Here is a 16,341-nt window from a genome sequence, read left to right as displayed (position 1 = left end):
TCTTTAAAGTGTCAATCCAGTATGTAATTACTCTACAGTTATTATTTTATAGTATTAAATTAATACAGTGATGCCTTTTACAGTAGTTGAATTAGTATCGTGATAAACAAGACAGCATGCTGATTATTGTCATCATAACAATTACAGTACTTTGGTATTGTGATTACTTTAACAGTAATCATACTGTGAAATGTATTTACAGCAATTTATCAGCTAATTTCTGCAAGTTACTATAAATTTTATTTTATTCTTGTTGCAGTGTAATCGTGCCTATTTAAGGAGTCATGGCTGACAAGATGTCAATTATCAGAAAGTAATAGATGTTTATTGGGTTTTTGCAAAAGTTCAAATGCCTTCTAAAAATGGCCTACATACAGCTTGACACGTTGCCTTCACTTACTATTCAAGGAATCATGAATATGCAAATAGTCCCCGCCCTCTCCACACACCACACACCCCACCCCTACGTAGCTGCACCTGGCCCCTCTGTTTTGCTGAATAATTACAGTAACTAGCTACATCTGGCTTCTCCTGTGAGCTGGACATCACCGCTAATGATGTAAAGTGCCACCCCCTTGATCAAGTTTAATCTACAGCAATGCATCATGGTCTATAAGATCATCAAATGTCTGTAGCATCACTGTCCTGTGAGAACCATGTATCTCTAAAAAGTCAGAAAACAGTCAGTTTTTTTTTAACTTTGTGGATTAAAAAGTACAGTATTTGCCTCTGGGATGTAGTGTAGCACCACTGATTACAACTCTGAACTAATGCAAGATGGAAATTATTTTAAGATCCTACACAAAAATATTCTATTGTTATTTTGTACCTGATTATGTTGATCTACTTGTTCTTTGACCGACAGATGGAGGAAACTGTTTGGAAGAAGGAGGGCTTGTAGTGGAAGCACTGGGGTGTGACTGTGTGGTAAGTGGTTTACGTGGCTCTCCAGTCAGTTTGGAGGGCCCCTTAGTGGAATTTTGCCTAGGGCCCCATGGAGGTCAGGACTGGCTCTGAGTAAGGACAATGTTTGCATTTACAGTGTACTGAAATGGACAGATATAGCAGTGACAGCCCAATACTGACTGACTGATAGATCTGTCTGGCTCCTTTACTTTGTAGTTTTAAATCTCAGAATTTAGATTTTGAAATGTGCACACTTAAAGAGACAGAAGGAAAAATATGTAATTTCAATTTTGTTTGAAACTTGTCTGCCTTTTCTCAGAACTACTTTCTTTCCATGATATGGTAGAATCTACCAGAACTACTTTTCTTCTCCTAGAAATAAAGTAGTTCCTACATGAAACTGGTCCTAACAAGTTTGATGGAGTAACCACGTCATGATTTCTGGAAAGAGACATTATTGGAAATGTTCAAATGTTTCCTCTTTTCTTTTTCTTTTTTTTGAGCACCTCAAGTTGATTGCCATTTGGTTTCATTATATGTAAGAGAGGGTGGACATCTCTATGACTTTTTATATATCCAAAACTGTTCACAAAATACAAAACAAACACATTTTCAAGCTGCCTGAGGTAAAAAAAAAAAGGGTGATTTTCCATTTCATTTCATATTAAACTGGTCCAAACCTCATCCACAGGCCTCTGTGTTTATGGCAGCAAATTAATGTTCAGATGGTGAGTAGACAGACATACAGAGAGCCTCTCATCCAACGTAAATGAGCCCTGAACAGAAACAGGTGGTGCCACTGAACTCTGTTCCGTGGCAGCTTGTGACTCACTCACTTTCTCCTCCTCTGTTATTATTTTCCACAGGAGCTCTGCGAGGTAAAGATCACATAACGCCTTTATGTTAACACCACAACACTGAACGGGTCATAAATAGTGGTATGTCCTAATAAAGAACACGGGGTAATGTGTAGGAAGGATGTCGACAAAAACATTCATTGTAGTGTTTGCGGACAAATTCTCATGATAAACAGATGAGAACTATGATGAGATCCCAGTTTTGCTTTACTCAGAAAAGAGTTTCATCTTCCACGGGAACATAAAAATCCTACATGTATAACACTTCCAGAAAGACACCATTAAATCAAGAACATCAAAGTCCTTCTTTGCCTCACTTAGGGCAATTACATGTGCGGCACAGCTGGCAATCATTCTCAGTGCCCAGCATGACTAATTTCAATTTCATGTTCCATTGTGAGAGACGGAGAGTGAAAGACGGGTAAATTGCAGAGAAAAGGAGCCTTTTTTTATCACTGCCCAGCCATGCATTTATTCTGCATCCTGGCGGCCTCCCCACTTGAAGACCAGCCGAGTCCACGGCATCACATATTGTTCTCGTGGGCAGCTTGCCTCTGCAGGAAAGGTGTAAATGAGAGGAACTGTGACTTGGTTGCTCCCTCGCCATACCTGGCTCTGATCCAATGGACAATATGCTCACAGTGTTTCATAAGTCTGGCTCACTGTGTCACTGTTTTCCTCTTTGTCCATTTTTTTTTTCACATGCAAAATGCCACAAATTTCACTGAAGCACAACATGTTGTTGTTGTTTGTGTGTCTGCAGCTCTTGATGCAGATTCAGTGGTATGATTTCAGTATGAGATTGTGCAGTAATAATGCGAAGATGTTCAAAACAGACTTAATAAAGTTGTCATGTCAACATGACAACAGCTTTCTGTCTCTATGAAAGATCCAAAAGTGTGCTTTGTTTGCCTCTCAGTCTTTTTAGCTTCAGGTAAGGATGTAATCAGTGTTGGCAAGTAACATTTTCTCAAGCATTGAACTTAAGTGCAGTTTTGATATACTTGTACTGTACTTGTGTATTTCCTTTTCATGCTACTTTACATAGACTCCACTACATTTCAGAGGTAAATGTTGTGATTTTGTGTTTTGTGATATTGTGATTAGTGATAAAAATAAAATCTCATATTCTATGATAATATAACGCTGTAAAAAGAGCCATTCTGCATGAGTAGTTTTACATTTGGTACTTTAAGTGCATTTTTCTGATAATACTTCACTAACATTTTGAATTCAGGACTTCTACTTGTAAAATAATATTTTTAGACAAAATATTCTTCCACCACTGTAGTGAACTTTTCCTTTTTCAGGATAAGTCAACTCTTTAAAAAAAAAAACAGTTATTTTGCTCTCGGCCTTGCAGATATATTTTCACAGGAGGTAAAATAATGGTCCAACCTAAAATGAGGCTTAGTTCAATTAGGAACCCTACTTTTCATAACCTCACTCTCTCTTGTTTATGCTTTTTTTCCATCTCAACTCAGTCATTTTAGGAAAGTCATTTATTCTTTTCATCTACCAAACTGATTGTCATCTTGATGCTGAACTTAACTTTTTGGGCTGCTGTCTGCTGTTGTTTCAGCGTCTGCGTGACCAACCTCCACTTCAGGTTTTCTTTAGAGCCATGAGATCCTCCAGGTGTCATCCATCAAGAGCTGTCTCCATCAAGGAATACCGCTCTGCAGTTTATGACAACAAGAACAATTTCACCATGAGGTATAATCCACAAACACTGTTCACAGACACATCTCTTAAAGGAAGACTCTTACAGTATGTCTGGTCAGTAAATATTAAGCTAGAGCCAGAAGCCACTTAAACTAGCTTAGCATAAAGACTGGAAACAAAGGAAGATAGCTAACCTTGCTCTATCCTAAGGTAAAAAAAACACCTACTAGCACCTTTAAAGCTCATTAACACATTATTTCTTGTTGGCTTAATCTGTTCAAAAACCTGAAGTGTAAAAAGAAGTTGTGGTTTTACACGTTGACCAGACAACTAACAGAGGCTCCAGGACGTTATTGTTCCCAGCCAAGTAATAGTCTCTAGATTTTCTGACCTTCAGACAGAGCCAGGCTAGCTGTTTGCTCTAAGTTAGCTGGCTGCTGACTCTAAGTTAGCTACATATTTATCTTGTAGTGTTGTAGGGTAACTAGGAAGAAGCAGGAAGAACAATGAGCAGGCGATGGGCGTTTGATAGCTCAGTGGAGCCGAGATTTATTCCCTTGCCACAGCAACAGCTAACCCGAGGTTGAAGTGTCCTTGGTAAAATAACAAAAACAGTGTGGCTAACCTGCAGGCTCACTGTACTTGTACTTCTTAAGAGATTGCTGTCTGTTAACATACCCTGCATCGCTTTTCTCCAGACAAACTGTTACAGCTTACACACATAACCACTTGTTTCTCTCCCCTGAACCTCTTCCCAGCCAGTGCAACACTTTCTCACAGACAGGAGAGTGATATCAATCTCCTTTAATTCTCTGAAACAAAAAAGCCAATAGGCGTATTTTGCAAAATGTCAAACTATTCCATTAAGCTTCTTCTATTGTGCACCCTCATTAATTAATTAAATTCATTTTATTAATAACTCTCAGCCTTGATTTTAATTAGCCTCTCCTGATTAAAATGTGTGGGCTTGTTGTTGCATGTTGGCTGACAGCGAGTTTCATTATTCGTTAAATCTGACTGTAACTACAAGATGAGGGTGAAGGCGTTTTCATTCTTGAATATCTCAGATAAACTGTGGATTTCATTTGGAGACTCTCAGACACACACACACACACGGCCATTATCAATCACACTGCAGCTCGGCTAAGGCCGGAGCTCACACTTCAAATCAATGACACGCTTCATTGGCTTCCCACAGACAAATGTGTTTGTGGTACGCAGTGACACACACACACACACACACACATTAGACCCTGGAGACTTGGAATTGTTTTCTGCTAATGTAAAATGTTGTGGCCTACATGCTCCATAAACTGGCTCATAACTGACCTCTTGGATGAGAAGTGATGTGCAGCGACCACAGGGCGTGTGCACAGTGTAAAAAATCACACAGGAATGTACTGGACTCAGCCAATCTTTTCATTGACTTAATATTTCCCTGATGTCAAAATCAGTGTTTAAATGTTTTTATTACATATGTATTGCATTATGTTACCTACACACCAGTATCTGACACAATGACAAAAAATTAATTTTGTAGGTATTGTCAGGTATTTTTAATGGTTTTTCATAGTTTACCAAGTAACATTGTTATTAAATTTGTATCCGATGAAACGCTTTCCCGCTTATGATGCAGTAGAGCATGGTAGGGGAATACATCTGTTCACTGGAGTTCAGTGAAGAGAATGAGACTGGTTCATAGTTTACAGAGACAATATTTTCTGGTTTCCCCTCTGATGTCCTCCAGCTGCTCAGCTTCAGCTCTCGGTTATTTAATTACAGAGTTTTCTGATGGACAGATGGCTTTACTTTTTGCTAAAGTCGCTAACTGTTATCCTGGCTCAGCAGCCTCTCGGTAATAAAACAGCCTCTGAGACCGACAGGGTATACAATACCAAAGTCGTTTACAGAGTTTCCCGATGGGAAGATAGTTTGTTACAAAAGTAACTTAGCTAGCTGCTAACTGCCGTTAGTTTGGTGAACCATGACTCAGCCACAGCGGGCCAGGAGTCAAACAGCAAGAAAAACACATTGGCATTTGGCTTTGGCCTCCATTGGTCTCTGAGGCCATTTTAGTCCCAGTCAGTCCAGGAAGATTCAGCTCTCTCTGACATATCTGTCTGCATCAAGTCCCTCCTAAGCTGCCCGTTTCACAGGAAACTTGTAAACCATAAGCACTCCACCAGCCATTTTATGGAAATTTAAATCTAAATATCAGTTATTTAATTAAAATTAATTAAACTTAGATTTATTTTCAGAACACTGTAGATCATAAACATTATTTTTTCTTCTGATCAGCATATTAGCAGACTTCTCAACATGCACCGTTTTAGAGTTAAAGCTCTCCTAAAACCCTTTTTTACAGGTTGAAGAAATTATATGATAAAAACAAAATTGTTTGTAATGTTTGTTAGTGTGACTAAAGAGTTGTCAGATCAACTTAACACCTTAAGCTTGAGCATGCTTTCTCATGTATAGCTGAATTAATATCAAGTTTATTTGACTAGAAAAGTTTGTTTTGACTCATTACAAAACTCATCTCTACATCTTTTCACATATCTCATATATTGCCTTATGATCCTTTGATCCTTGCGGCCTCTTATGTAAAGCACTTTGAATTGCTATTTTTGTTGAAATGTATACAAATAAACTTGCCTTGCCTTAATTTTTTAAGGCAACCTGGCAACTACATTTTTTAAGTTCAAACAAAAAAATGTGTGTATTTTTCTACATTGTGTGTGGGTGTGTGAGAGATGGGCAAAGATGGAGTAGTAAAATAATGAGAGATATCTGGATTTTGGATCACCTATTTGGCCTGTCTTCTCCGACTCTTACTACACCTCTCTCCCTGCTATTCCTCCATCTGTCACTGTTGGCTCATGTGGCCTCTGAGCACAGCAGAGTGAGCAAATCAGAGTGGACTGCCACTACAGGGCTCACTGTGACATATAGTCTACACACACATACACAAACACACCCTGCCAAGTAACATGCACTTTACGAGATGTGGAGTTGCAGCAGAGACAGTGCAGGAAAGTGACAGAAAGAAAAGGAGACAAGGCAGTAAAGAAGGAATATAGAGAGGGGAAAAAAGGTAAAAGATGAAGAGGAAAAGAGGAAGGATGTTAGATGAAGGAGGAGGAGGGGGGAAGGGATGAACTTGGCTGGGTGTGTGTTACATGGGACACAGTGTCGCTCTCCCCTCGTCCTCCTGCAGCTCTACTGGAAACACTGACGCTAACACATGATGACTCTCGCTGGAGGGGAAACGGGTGGGTGGAGAGAGGGATGGCAAGGAGGACGGATGGAGGTAGGATGAGAAGGAACCCTCCAGAATCGGTCAGCCTCATCCTCCACCTCCTCCTCCTCTTCCTCCTCCTCTCCCGGATAGCAGATAAGCAGAGCAGGCAGAGCGGGTAAATGGGAAGGCGGAGGAAGACAAAGATGCATGGTGGCATACATAACAATGAGATTTATTTAGAATTTTGGTGTATTGAGGGCCAATAGCTGAGATCCTGTTTTTTTTGTCCATATTTTTGATCACTGGCCATAGATGTCTGATGAGCTCACTCACTGGTTTAAGGAATTATAGACGAAACAGTCATTTAAACAGATGCCATGTTAATCTGTGGATATCAGTGCAAAGCTCTTTAGTAATCAAGCCATCTTAGACAGCAGGGGGGCAGTTTGTAAGTCAGTCTCATAGTATACATATAAAAGCATAATTCTACACAGATGACTCTGGTTTAAAATTATAGATCAGTTCACAGTGAACCCAGCAGCATCTTCTCCTCACACACAGATGGCTTTGTGTTTGCAGTGAGTGATCAGCATGCTGACCTTCACTATTAATGAGTTGTGTTTCTCAGGCAGGAAATTTGAGCCAGATGCAGCATTGCACTCATGAAATCTGAACGTGGAATGAATTCAGGCCATCAGTGGTGCGTCTAATATGTTTCCTACTGAATCTGAATGCCACCGTGATTATGAGCTTACGAGGATTTTAATTCGCCTGGCCGCCATAACCCCATTTTCTAATCCTCAAATGTGCATGAAAATGCGCACCAGCTAGTTTTCTATATCGGTAACACTTCATAGCAAAGGGTGTATGAATTATCATGATTTCGTACTTGACTGAATAGATGCAAAAGCATGAATTCATTCATGTAATTCTTAAACTATCAAGAATATACAAGCCGTGGCAGGCAGATCATGGATAACCAGAAGAGAAATAGAGTGAAAAAAAAATAAATGAATATGATTTATGCGGGGGAAATAAACAAGTGTTTGCTGATATTATCATGCTACACCTTTATTTAACTAAAATTAAACTTTGTATCATTTGCTTCCCCAATTGTTTTTAATGACTGTGGAACACACATTTTTCCAAAAAATAAAAAACAAAAAAACAAAACACTTTATAGACTCATAATCCCTGTTAATGGCTTATGACCCAGTAGAAGTGGTGTCTGTATCTCCAGACACCCTGCTCCCTGTCTATATTTCCTTATTTTTTCCTCATTGTTTTGTTGTGCTCTAGACATCACACCAACTCAAAATGTTGGTATTTGACATCCTGATGCATTTAAGAACAGCTCACACAAATCCTACAGACTCTACCTTGAAGAAAGTTTTTTTAATTTTAAATTTTCCACTAATTAATTATGTCTTTCTAAAAACTCTTACTTTATAAAGGCATCAAAATACCTAATTCATTAACGTGTCAGAGCCTCCCCACTAACATGGACTATTCCATGATCTTTCTGTGCAGTACAGTACAGACAGTAGCAATGCAGAAAAAAGGAGGAAGGAGGAGGATACTAAAAGACAATACCCAGCTGCAGACAGGACCTGTTCACCCTGCTGCTTTCTGGCAAAGGATACAGAAGTATCCACTGTCCTACCACCAGACTTCAGAACAGCTTCTTTCCTGAGGCTGTGTGACTCCTCATATTCATCCTAAGCACACCACCATAACTAAAGTTTATTTTTATAACATATTTGTTCAAGGATTGAAAGGGGGAAGAGCCAAAAGATGTGAGAGGCATCAAAAAGCATGAATTCGCAAAAACATTCACCTGTGCTTGTGAATTCATGCTTTCAAGTCATGTACTAATTAATGATAATTCATGTACCTTTAGTGTTCCCTCTGTATGTCAGAGAGGTGGTGATGATGTGTCAGAGAACCTTACTCAGAGATGAGTTAGGGTGTCTTCCATCCTATAAATCAGCAGTGTAGTCTGTAGTGCGGCACTTCCCTCTCTGACAGCATGACTCAGGGGTCCCATAGGCGCAGCTGCAGAATTCATTGTCCGCTGAATAGATAAACACTGCCTCCTCACCTCAGGGCGCCTTGCGTAACACTGAGAGAGACAAAAACAAACAGAAAGTGACATGGCTTCACTCTGATGCTTCCCTATGGAGAATGGAGAGGGGACAACACTGCTTTAGGAAATAAAAGAACGAAAATGACTGCGTGATGGCGTTGTAAGAGGCGCCTGCAGCCCTCACCCAACAGTTTAGCCGTGCACTTGACCTTTCGTGCCTTGGAAATCCTGCTCCTGGGAGTCACTGATAAAGAGGGTGTAGTCTGTGTGAGATAATTACAAACACACACCCCACAGCCGCGCGTGAAGTATGGTTTTGCATTTCATTATGTGCCATTACAATGCGAGGAGGACGGGCTTTAAAATGGAAAAGCTGAGCCTGTTCATTCATTATGTGGTGCAGTATGTCATAGTCAGCCCCCTGCTCATTACTCTGTGCTCCACTTGCACCTGCGCTCCTGCAATGGAGGGCTACACCTCACCAAATAAGGACATGTGAGAGACCCTGGGTGGGATGACGTTGAACGTGAACCAGCAGAGAACAGGAGTGTGTGGACGGTTTGGATAGAGACCTGAACCGGAGGGGGAACACCGGCCTAATCTGGTTACATAAGAAGCCATTGAATTTGCGGAACGTCTCTGCACTAATCCTCTGAACTATTCATGTTCATAGTGTCCCGCGGCGGAATAACGCACGGACATAGCGCGCGCACACACACTTGTGGCTCTGCAAGCACAGAAGAAGAAGAGAGTATGAAACTAGATAAACCTACAGACTGATATCTTCGTGCATTTAAACGCATCTCTCCGCAGGAGCTGCTATGCCATAAACTGGCGGTTCGTGCTGTTCGCGCCCGTGACGATTCCGCTGACGCGCCACTAGCCGCACCACCCAGAGGAGAGGAGACAGAGAGGAGAGGAGAGCTGAGAGCGACGGAACGACTGGAAAGCGGTCTCTCTTTCTCTTTCTTTCCCCCCTCGTTGACGACCCCGAACGGAAGCCTGCTGTGGTTCGAGCGCCGTGGACGATATTTAACGCGCAAATCAGCAGTAGCAGCATCCAGACAGACTCTTCCGCAGCAGAGATGGAGGTACCAGGCTTGGCGCACAACATCACCAGCCCATTAAGTCCCTGCGAGGGGATGATCAAGGACCTGAGCTTGGACGCCATACAGTTATGCGAACGAGATGGTAAGGACAGGTTTTGATTTGGAGACATTTGTGCAAAACATTGGTGCATTATATCCTTTTGTCAATTTCAAATCCGCTGCAGCGCGTTCGGTCTGTTTTGTCATGGGGGTTTAGCTGCATGCTGTACCCTTATTGTGTGTTTGAAGGGAGTAGGGGCCAGTCGCTCCACCGGTTCCTTGGTTGGATGGATGCAGGGATGGATGGTGCGCTTGTGCGTGTGTGGAATAGCTGAGTGTGATTACAGGGGCAACAGGGTTTTGTTCATTCATTCATTTGAGAAGCGTCTATCCACAAAAGACATGCATATATTCCTACAAATGGAATGTGCAACAGCGAGGAAACAAGTGGCTTTATTTCAGCACCACAGACAGGGACAGAGACCGGCAGCCACCCCGCCTAGAACCGCTGCCTCTTGTCTATTTCTCTGGGAGATAATCAGTTTATTTGAACATACTGTGATGTATGACTCCCTGTAAATTTTCAGAATAGCAGTCACTTAGTTTTCAGTCTTACATCCCATCCTCAACTAATGAAAAACTCTCCCTCCTGCGTTTACATTTATAATTCATCAAGTCATCCAGCTGCATCCATGCTGGATAGTCAGCGTTTGACTTCTCCAAAATCAAAAGTTTTCTGAATATTTGCAATCAAAGAAAGAGTTTATATACATTTGATCATAGATTAGAAGGCATCTATAAGCTAGTTTTAAAATGTCAAAACGGATAAGCAGTTTTTACACGAGTAGGCAGCTTCACTCTGATGCGAATTTAATGGTGGAGAGGGGAAAAAGCAAGTCATCATCAGGAGAGAATGAGAGGCTCAAACATGGCTGCACCCACGTGTGCACGGGCCTACAACACACCCATCAGAGCAATTACACACAATTGATTCCACATCTGAGGCCAGAGATCGCTTTTTAATCAAGACTGTTAATTAATTCACACCCATTGCAATGAAATGGGATCACACCGTTTTGATAGTTGAATGGATTTAGTTGTGCTTTTTCTGTCCTAACTTGTTTTTAGCTGAACAATAAGTGTCACAAAGAAAATTAATATATTGGTAATTATGGTTAAATAATGCTTATTCTTTATCCTTATGTATATATTAAGTGTTACTAAGGGATACATGTTTTCAACTAAACAATGAGGGTAACAAAGATCATGAATACATGGTTAATAATGGTAAAGTAACACGTATTCAGCATTAGTACATGGCTAATTATGCTTAAGTAATGCTTATTTAGAATTAACACATGTCTAAATATGTCTAAGTAATGCATATATAACATGTGCAATAAATTAAAGGCTAGGGTAAAAAAAATTTAACATCTACATGAAGATAAAGGAACAAGCAAACCTCTACATGAAGACCATGAAGTGCGTCCACTGATCTAAACCTTTCCCAAAAATAAGTCATAAGTTGGAGGATGGACAAGTGGGCAATTATTACCCTTAAATAAACATTTATAGAAACAAGTTTCTCTTAATGAAATGGCTTAGCTGTGAACTTGCCTGTTAATTAACATTAGGTAGTGCTCCAATTAACCTGTAAAACTTTAATGACTGTTAACAAGAGACATTTGTCAATATTACTCAGTGCTTATTATAGTGTTAATTAACTGTTAATTAATGCTGATTACAGTATTAGCTAATCTTAATTGCATCTTTATAATTAAAATGTATGAATTATTACTAACTAAAGTTAATTAATGGACCCTTACTGTACAGTGTTACCGCTATACCAGATTTTCTTGCTCTGTGTTTGCATTGGCTGTTTATAAGGCACTCATGAAGTCAGTGGTGTGTCCAAACACCCCCCAGCCTCTGATCACAGTGCAGTCATTGTACCAAACTGCCTCATTTTCTCATCTGCCAGAGCTTCTCCTCATAATGTAATACAGCAGGACGCAGTTTATATCCTCTTAGTGCTTTGCTGGCCTGATTCTAAAGCTGTAATTTTAGTAATGGTATATCAGCTACTGGGGCTGGACTTCTCTAATGGACCTTGCATGTGCCAGCTTTGTACTTCCTGTGCTGCAGGTTTATTGGGCCCGGTGTTTGCAGCGCAAGAGCCACTTTCCTATTTACCAAATAGATTACCCAGTGTAAATAGTGTCTCTGTGTCCTTGAGACACCCACATACTCACTGTTTATGGATCAACACAGTTAAAATGTCTACCTTCTGTGCAGAGTGTGCAGAGCAATTGATGGTTGTCATACAGCTGAGTAGTTCATAGAATTCATAGTTCAGATAATTCATGCAAACACGCATATTATCATCTGTACTGCTCTGCTCAATACATGCAATTAACTTATTACTGTGGACGACATACTTGAGCTTCATCGTGAGGGATGTCTACTAGAGATGTTGAATTCTTTTTATAATGGCTTGTGTAGTGTTGATTGTAGAGCTGCATCAATTAATTATTTGACTTAAATAAATTGTTTAATCGGTTTGTTTGTTTTTTTCAAAGAAAAAAAAAGTCACAACTATCTAATTCCAGCTTCTTAAATGTGACCATTTTCTTGTTTCTTTTCTCCTCTATGAGAAACTGAATATCTTTGGGTTGCGGACAGAAGATATTTGAGGATGTCATCTTTGGCTTTGGCAAAGACATTTTATAGACCAAACAACTAATCAGTTAGTCAAGAAAATAATGAACAGATAAAATGGCTATGAAAATAATTAGTTGTAGCCCTAGTCAATTGGATTATATTGGTGTTCCTGTTATTTTGACCATTTTCTCACTTCCCTGCCACACCCATGTAGAAGACTGCATAGTCCACTTTTAGCCTTCTTGGAAATTAGCTGTTTCATTATCTGGTCAATACGTACATTTTCCCAAGGACTGTATTCATTTCAATTCCACGTAGCTTTCTAAATTTATCTTTCAAATCCATTAATATTTAATTGCCAGCATGAGAGGCTTATGTGCCTCTGCTGACCCAGCAAATGGAAATGCATGCAGCCTCAGAAGGCCTACTGTCTGTGGGAAAGAGCTTTCTCTCACACACACACATACACTGAGGACTGTTTGAGCATTTCAATGCACAAAAGAAAGAGTGGGACACAAGTTGTCCCTGTGTGTCCCTGTGTGTCCCCTGTGTCCAAGGGGATGTTACGGTCCTAATGGTTCAGTTTAGTGATGGGTTGTGACATGAATAAGTAGCGGGTGTAGGGAAGGTTTTTCTAAGTGTGATGAGTAGTGGGAAAATTGCAGAAAGAAGTCCCTGCCTCAGACCACCATTTTGATTTTATACCCCCAGTAAATGTGTGTTTATAAGGGATAATGAAATACACAACATGTCTTGCAAGGCCTTTGTGCCGTGGCTGCTGACATAATTAAGTTGCCATGATGGATGTCTGCCAATTTTTGCAACTGATTACTGTGTCTGCACTGTCTGAAATCTCTCGGCCTGAAATGCTGCCGTCCTAGCTGTGACATGCTCGCTCTGGCAGCGTGTGTTTGCCCACAGACAGACAGCAAGACAAACAGGTAGATGGATAGGAAATCATCTGCCAAAGGTGCCTTCATGTCACCAGTAACTGTGTCAACTTGAAGAAAAGCTCCCTCATTGTAGAGCCTGCCAATTATTTGTCGACAATGGCATTGTTTTCCCAACACTTGAACAAAAGGATTACGTATAAATCCCTTCAAAACCACAGTGGAGCTGGAGAAACACCACAAGAACAAGTTATGCAAGATGAAATAGGCAGTGGGAGAAACAATAAATATAGGCCCTTTCTTGCTGCATGCCCATACTAGCATTGTGGATCTATGGATGGCAATGGTCTGTCAGTTAATCCACCACTTCGGTCCAGACTGAAATATGTCAACAACTATTGGATGGATTGCCATGAAATAAATAAGATATTCATGTTCCCGCCAGGATATAGGGTTAATCCATCACAATGACTCACCCCCTTCTGTCCAGTGACCCACATGGTTTGGGACAGAGACCTAAAGGCTGTCATGCTTGTCACTCAGGGCTCCCGGTGAAGGTGAAGACCACAAGTAAGGGGTTCCTGTGTCTAAAATCTTGCCATCCCTCCCTGGTTTAGGCCAGCCTGGAATATCCAATTCAGAGGGATCGAATTTAAGGTTGCCAGCTATCATCTGGGCTTCTCAGATAGAGCTGCGAAGTTATTTAATGCAAGGCGGCTACTTGAACGGTGTCCCTCACATTTCTTTCAAGGACACACCTCACTCGAAACGATGCTCTCCCCTACTCTACTCTACCTCAGCATGTCTCCGCCCCAATATGAAGGGCTGCCTTCAAGACTGTGAATTTGTTTTGCAGTGGAGTTTTTTTTTACTCTCTAATTGTTTAAACACAGTTTTAACAATGGAAGGTTGAAGAGTTGTGGGTTTATCAAGCTCAATCTTGAAATAATGACTTTTTTATGACATTACCATGAGTCTAAGCTGTATGTTGTTTACTGCTAATTAGCAAATGTGCTAACAAGCTAAACATAGAAGGTGAACATGGAAAACATGGCACGTTACAATTGCCATTGTGACCACGTTAGCATGCTGAGCACTGCTGTGTCCAAGTGCAGTCTTAGACTCTCGTAGACTCTAGTTTTGTAAAGAATGGTATCTCCTGTCATAACAAGTGGACTTGTGCAGAGCTTCCAACATGGTACATTAGCAAGCCGGCCGTATGGCACACAGCATCGTCTGAGTAAGCTGGCATTTTACTTTGGCCAGTGTTCAGTGTGAGCAGTTGTGTGCCATGACTGTGCTGGCAAGAGTTACAGGTACTTATGCAGCCACTTATCAGCCGCATAATACACTCACTTGCAATTGACTTGACTGTATTACATAGAACATTCTTTGAGATTTATTGCAGTGTAGTCTGACCCTGAAAATCCACTTAATTCTAATTTTCCTGTTTCCTGTTTTTTCAGAGTCTGACTGCTGGTATATAAAATCCTTCTATAGGCTACATAACTTCAAGACTTGTACCACAAAACACAGTTGAAGGAGCCTTAGCCTGTTGTTTGGAAAGTCAAATTCAATGCAAATGAGAAATGATGACTCATTCAGTTTGAAAAACACATCTGTCCTCTCTAAAGGTCATCTGTATTTGATTATTTAATTGTAAGAATAGGGATGGGTCGATTCCTCTTCACTAAAGGTTGCGTTATTATTAAAGTGTCTTTACCAGGTCTTTGTTTGCTGTTCTGGAGCTTATTGATGTGTAAAGGTGAAACTCAGACTGCGTAACCCTGATGAACTGGGGGATTGTTCATGCTCTCCGTCTCAGTCTAGCCTGTGCATTGAGAGGAACAAAAGGTATGATTTTCAAAGGCCAGCGAACATCGATGCCTTGTGAGTGTCTGCCGCACAGCTCATGACTACAGTTCAATTTTAGACCGAACACTGCAACTTAAACAGTAGGAGGCTCGTCTGTCTGAACTGAGTGCCCACTTGTGCAGTCAGACACAATCGGTGCTACTATCATATGCCAAGTCTTTCTTTCACTAGATCACACCTGCCAACAGTACACAGAAAATAGATTTTTCCACACTAACCTTGACTGAAAGTTGTTTTGAAATGGAGACCTTCACTCACAGGGTGGATGCTTTTATCACCAGCCACCACTCAGAGCCTACATTAAAATTATGTAGATGACCTAAATGTAAATCAAATAACTTTCCTTTCACCATTAAAGCGTCCTAACAAGGAATTCATAGCATCAAGCAAGGTGTGACTGGAACAAATCCTACCACAGAGGGCCATTACGATGGCCCTACGTATGCATGTTAACAAGATTTTTATTGATCCTTCTGCATCTAGTGCTATTCCACACTGTGGCATTTGACTGCACGCTGAGTAAAAGGGCAATACCCAATAAGGTCCATTTAATAGGGTTTAGTAGATTCAATGGAGTAGGATTTCCATCTTGTGTTCTGCTGTAGTACACATATTTCTGTGCCCTACATTTAGCTCAGGCATATACAGTGCTCCTATGCTGCCTAGTTATAGTTAAAAGTAGGGATGCAGGAAAATTTTTAACACCTGATAGTGCCATTCTTGCAATATAGAGCCTTCGATCATAACCAACAAAGCTGCTCTTTCACTGTTCAGCTCAGTTTATAATGTACTATTATATATAAAAATAAAAAATTTGAATTTTTGATTTTTTTTTATTAGCAGCTTGAATTAAACTAAACCTCCCTTTACTCTCCAGAGGAAATATTACATCATACACCCTTTAAAAAATATAAATATTAACAAATTCATACTTGTGTGTAAAAACTCGCAACTCTAGAGACATAAAATAAAACATGTCATATGTCAACAGAATTCTTGTCAATTTGGCATCAATATAATCCATAAAGATAAACTGTATTTCTATACAAACTTTTTTTTTTTCGTTTATTTT

At 40.3% G+C, this 16,341-nt stretch overlaps 1 protein-coding gene across 3 annotated transcripts in view; it reads left to right on the top strand.

Annotated features, from left to right (window-relative positions):
• Window positions 1-829: 829 nt before the first annotated feature.
• LOC146315550 (phytanoyl-CoA hydroxylase-interacting protein-like) overlaps window positions 830-16,341 on the top strand; it is a 31,001-nt gene continuing 15,489 nt past the window's right edge. The window contains exons 1-3 of one of the 3 annotated variants that reach the window (XM_084735547.1): window positions 830-927; window positions 3,346-3,479; window positions 9,569-9,946. In XM_084735547.1, the coding sequence (XP_084591673.1) occupies window positions 9,841-9,946 (106 nt within the window). In that variant the 5' untranslated portion in view covers window positions 830-927; window positions 3,346-3,479; window positions 9,569-9,840. Of the gene's footprint in view, window positions 928-3,345; window positions 3,480-9,046; window positions 9,947-16,341 lie in introns of those variants that run through there. The other 2 variants (XM_084735548.1, XM_084735546.1) reach the window with 2 other exon arrangements.

The sequence above is a fragment of the Lutjanus erythropterus genome, chromosome 14 (genome assembly GCF_056507025.1).
Source record: "Lutjanus erythropterus isolate fLutEry1 chromosome 14, fLutEry1.hap2, whole genome shotgun sequence".
Lineage (NCBI taxonomy): Eukaryota > Metazoa > Chordata > Actinopteri > Lutjaniformes > Lutjanidae > Lutjanus > Lutjanus erythropterus.
This window is presented reverse-complemented; position numbering and strand designations above follow the sequence as displayed.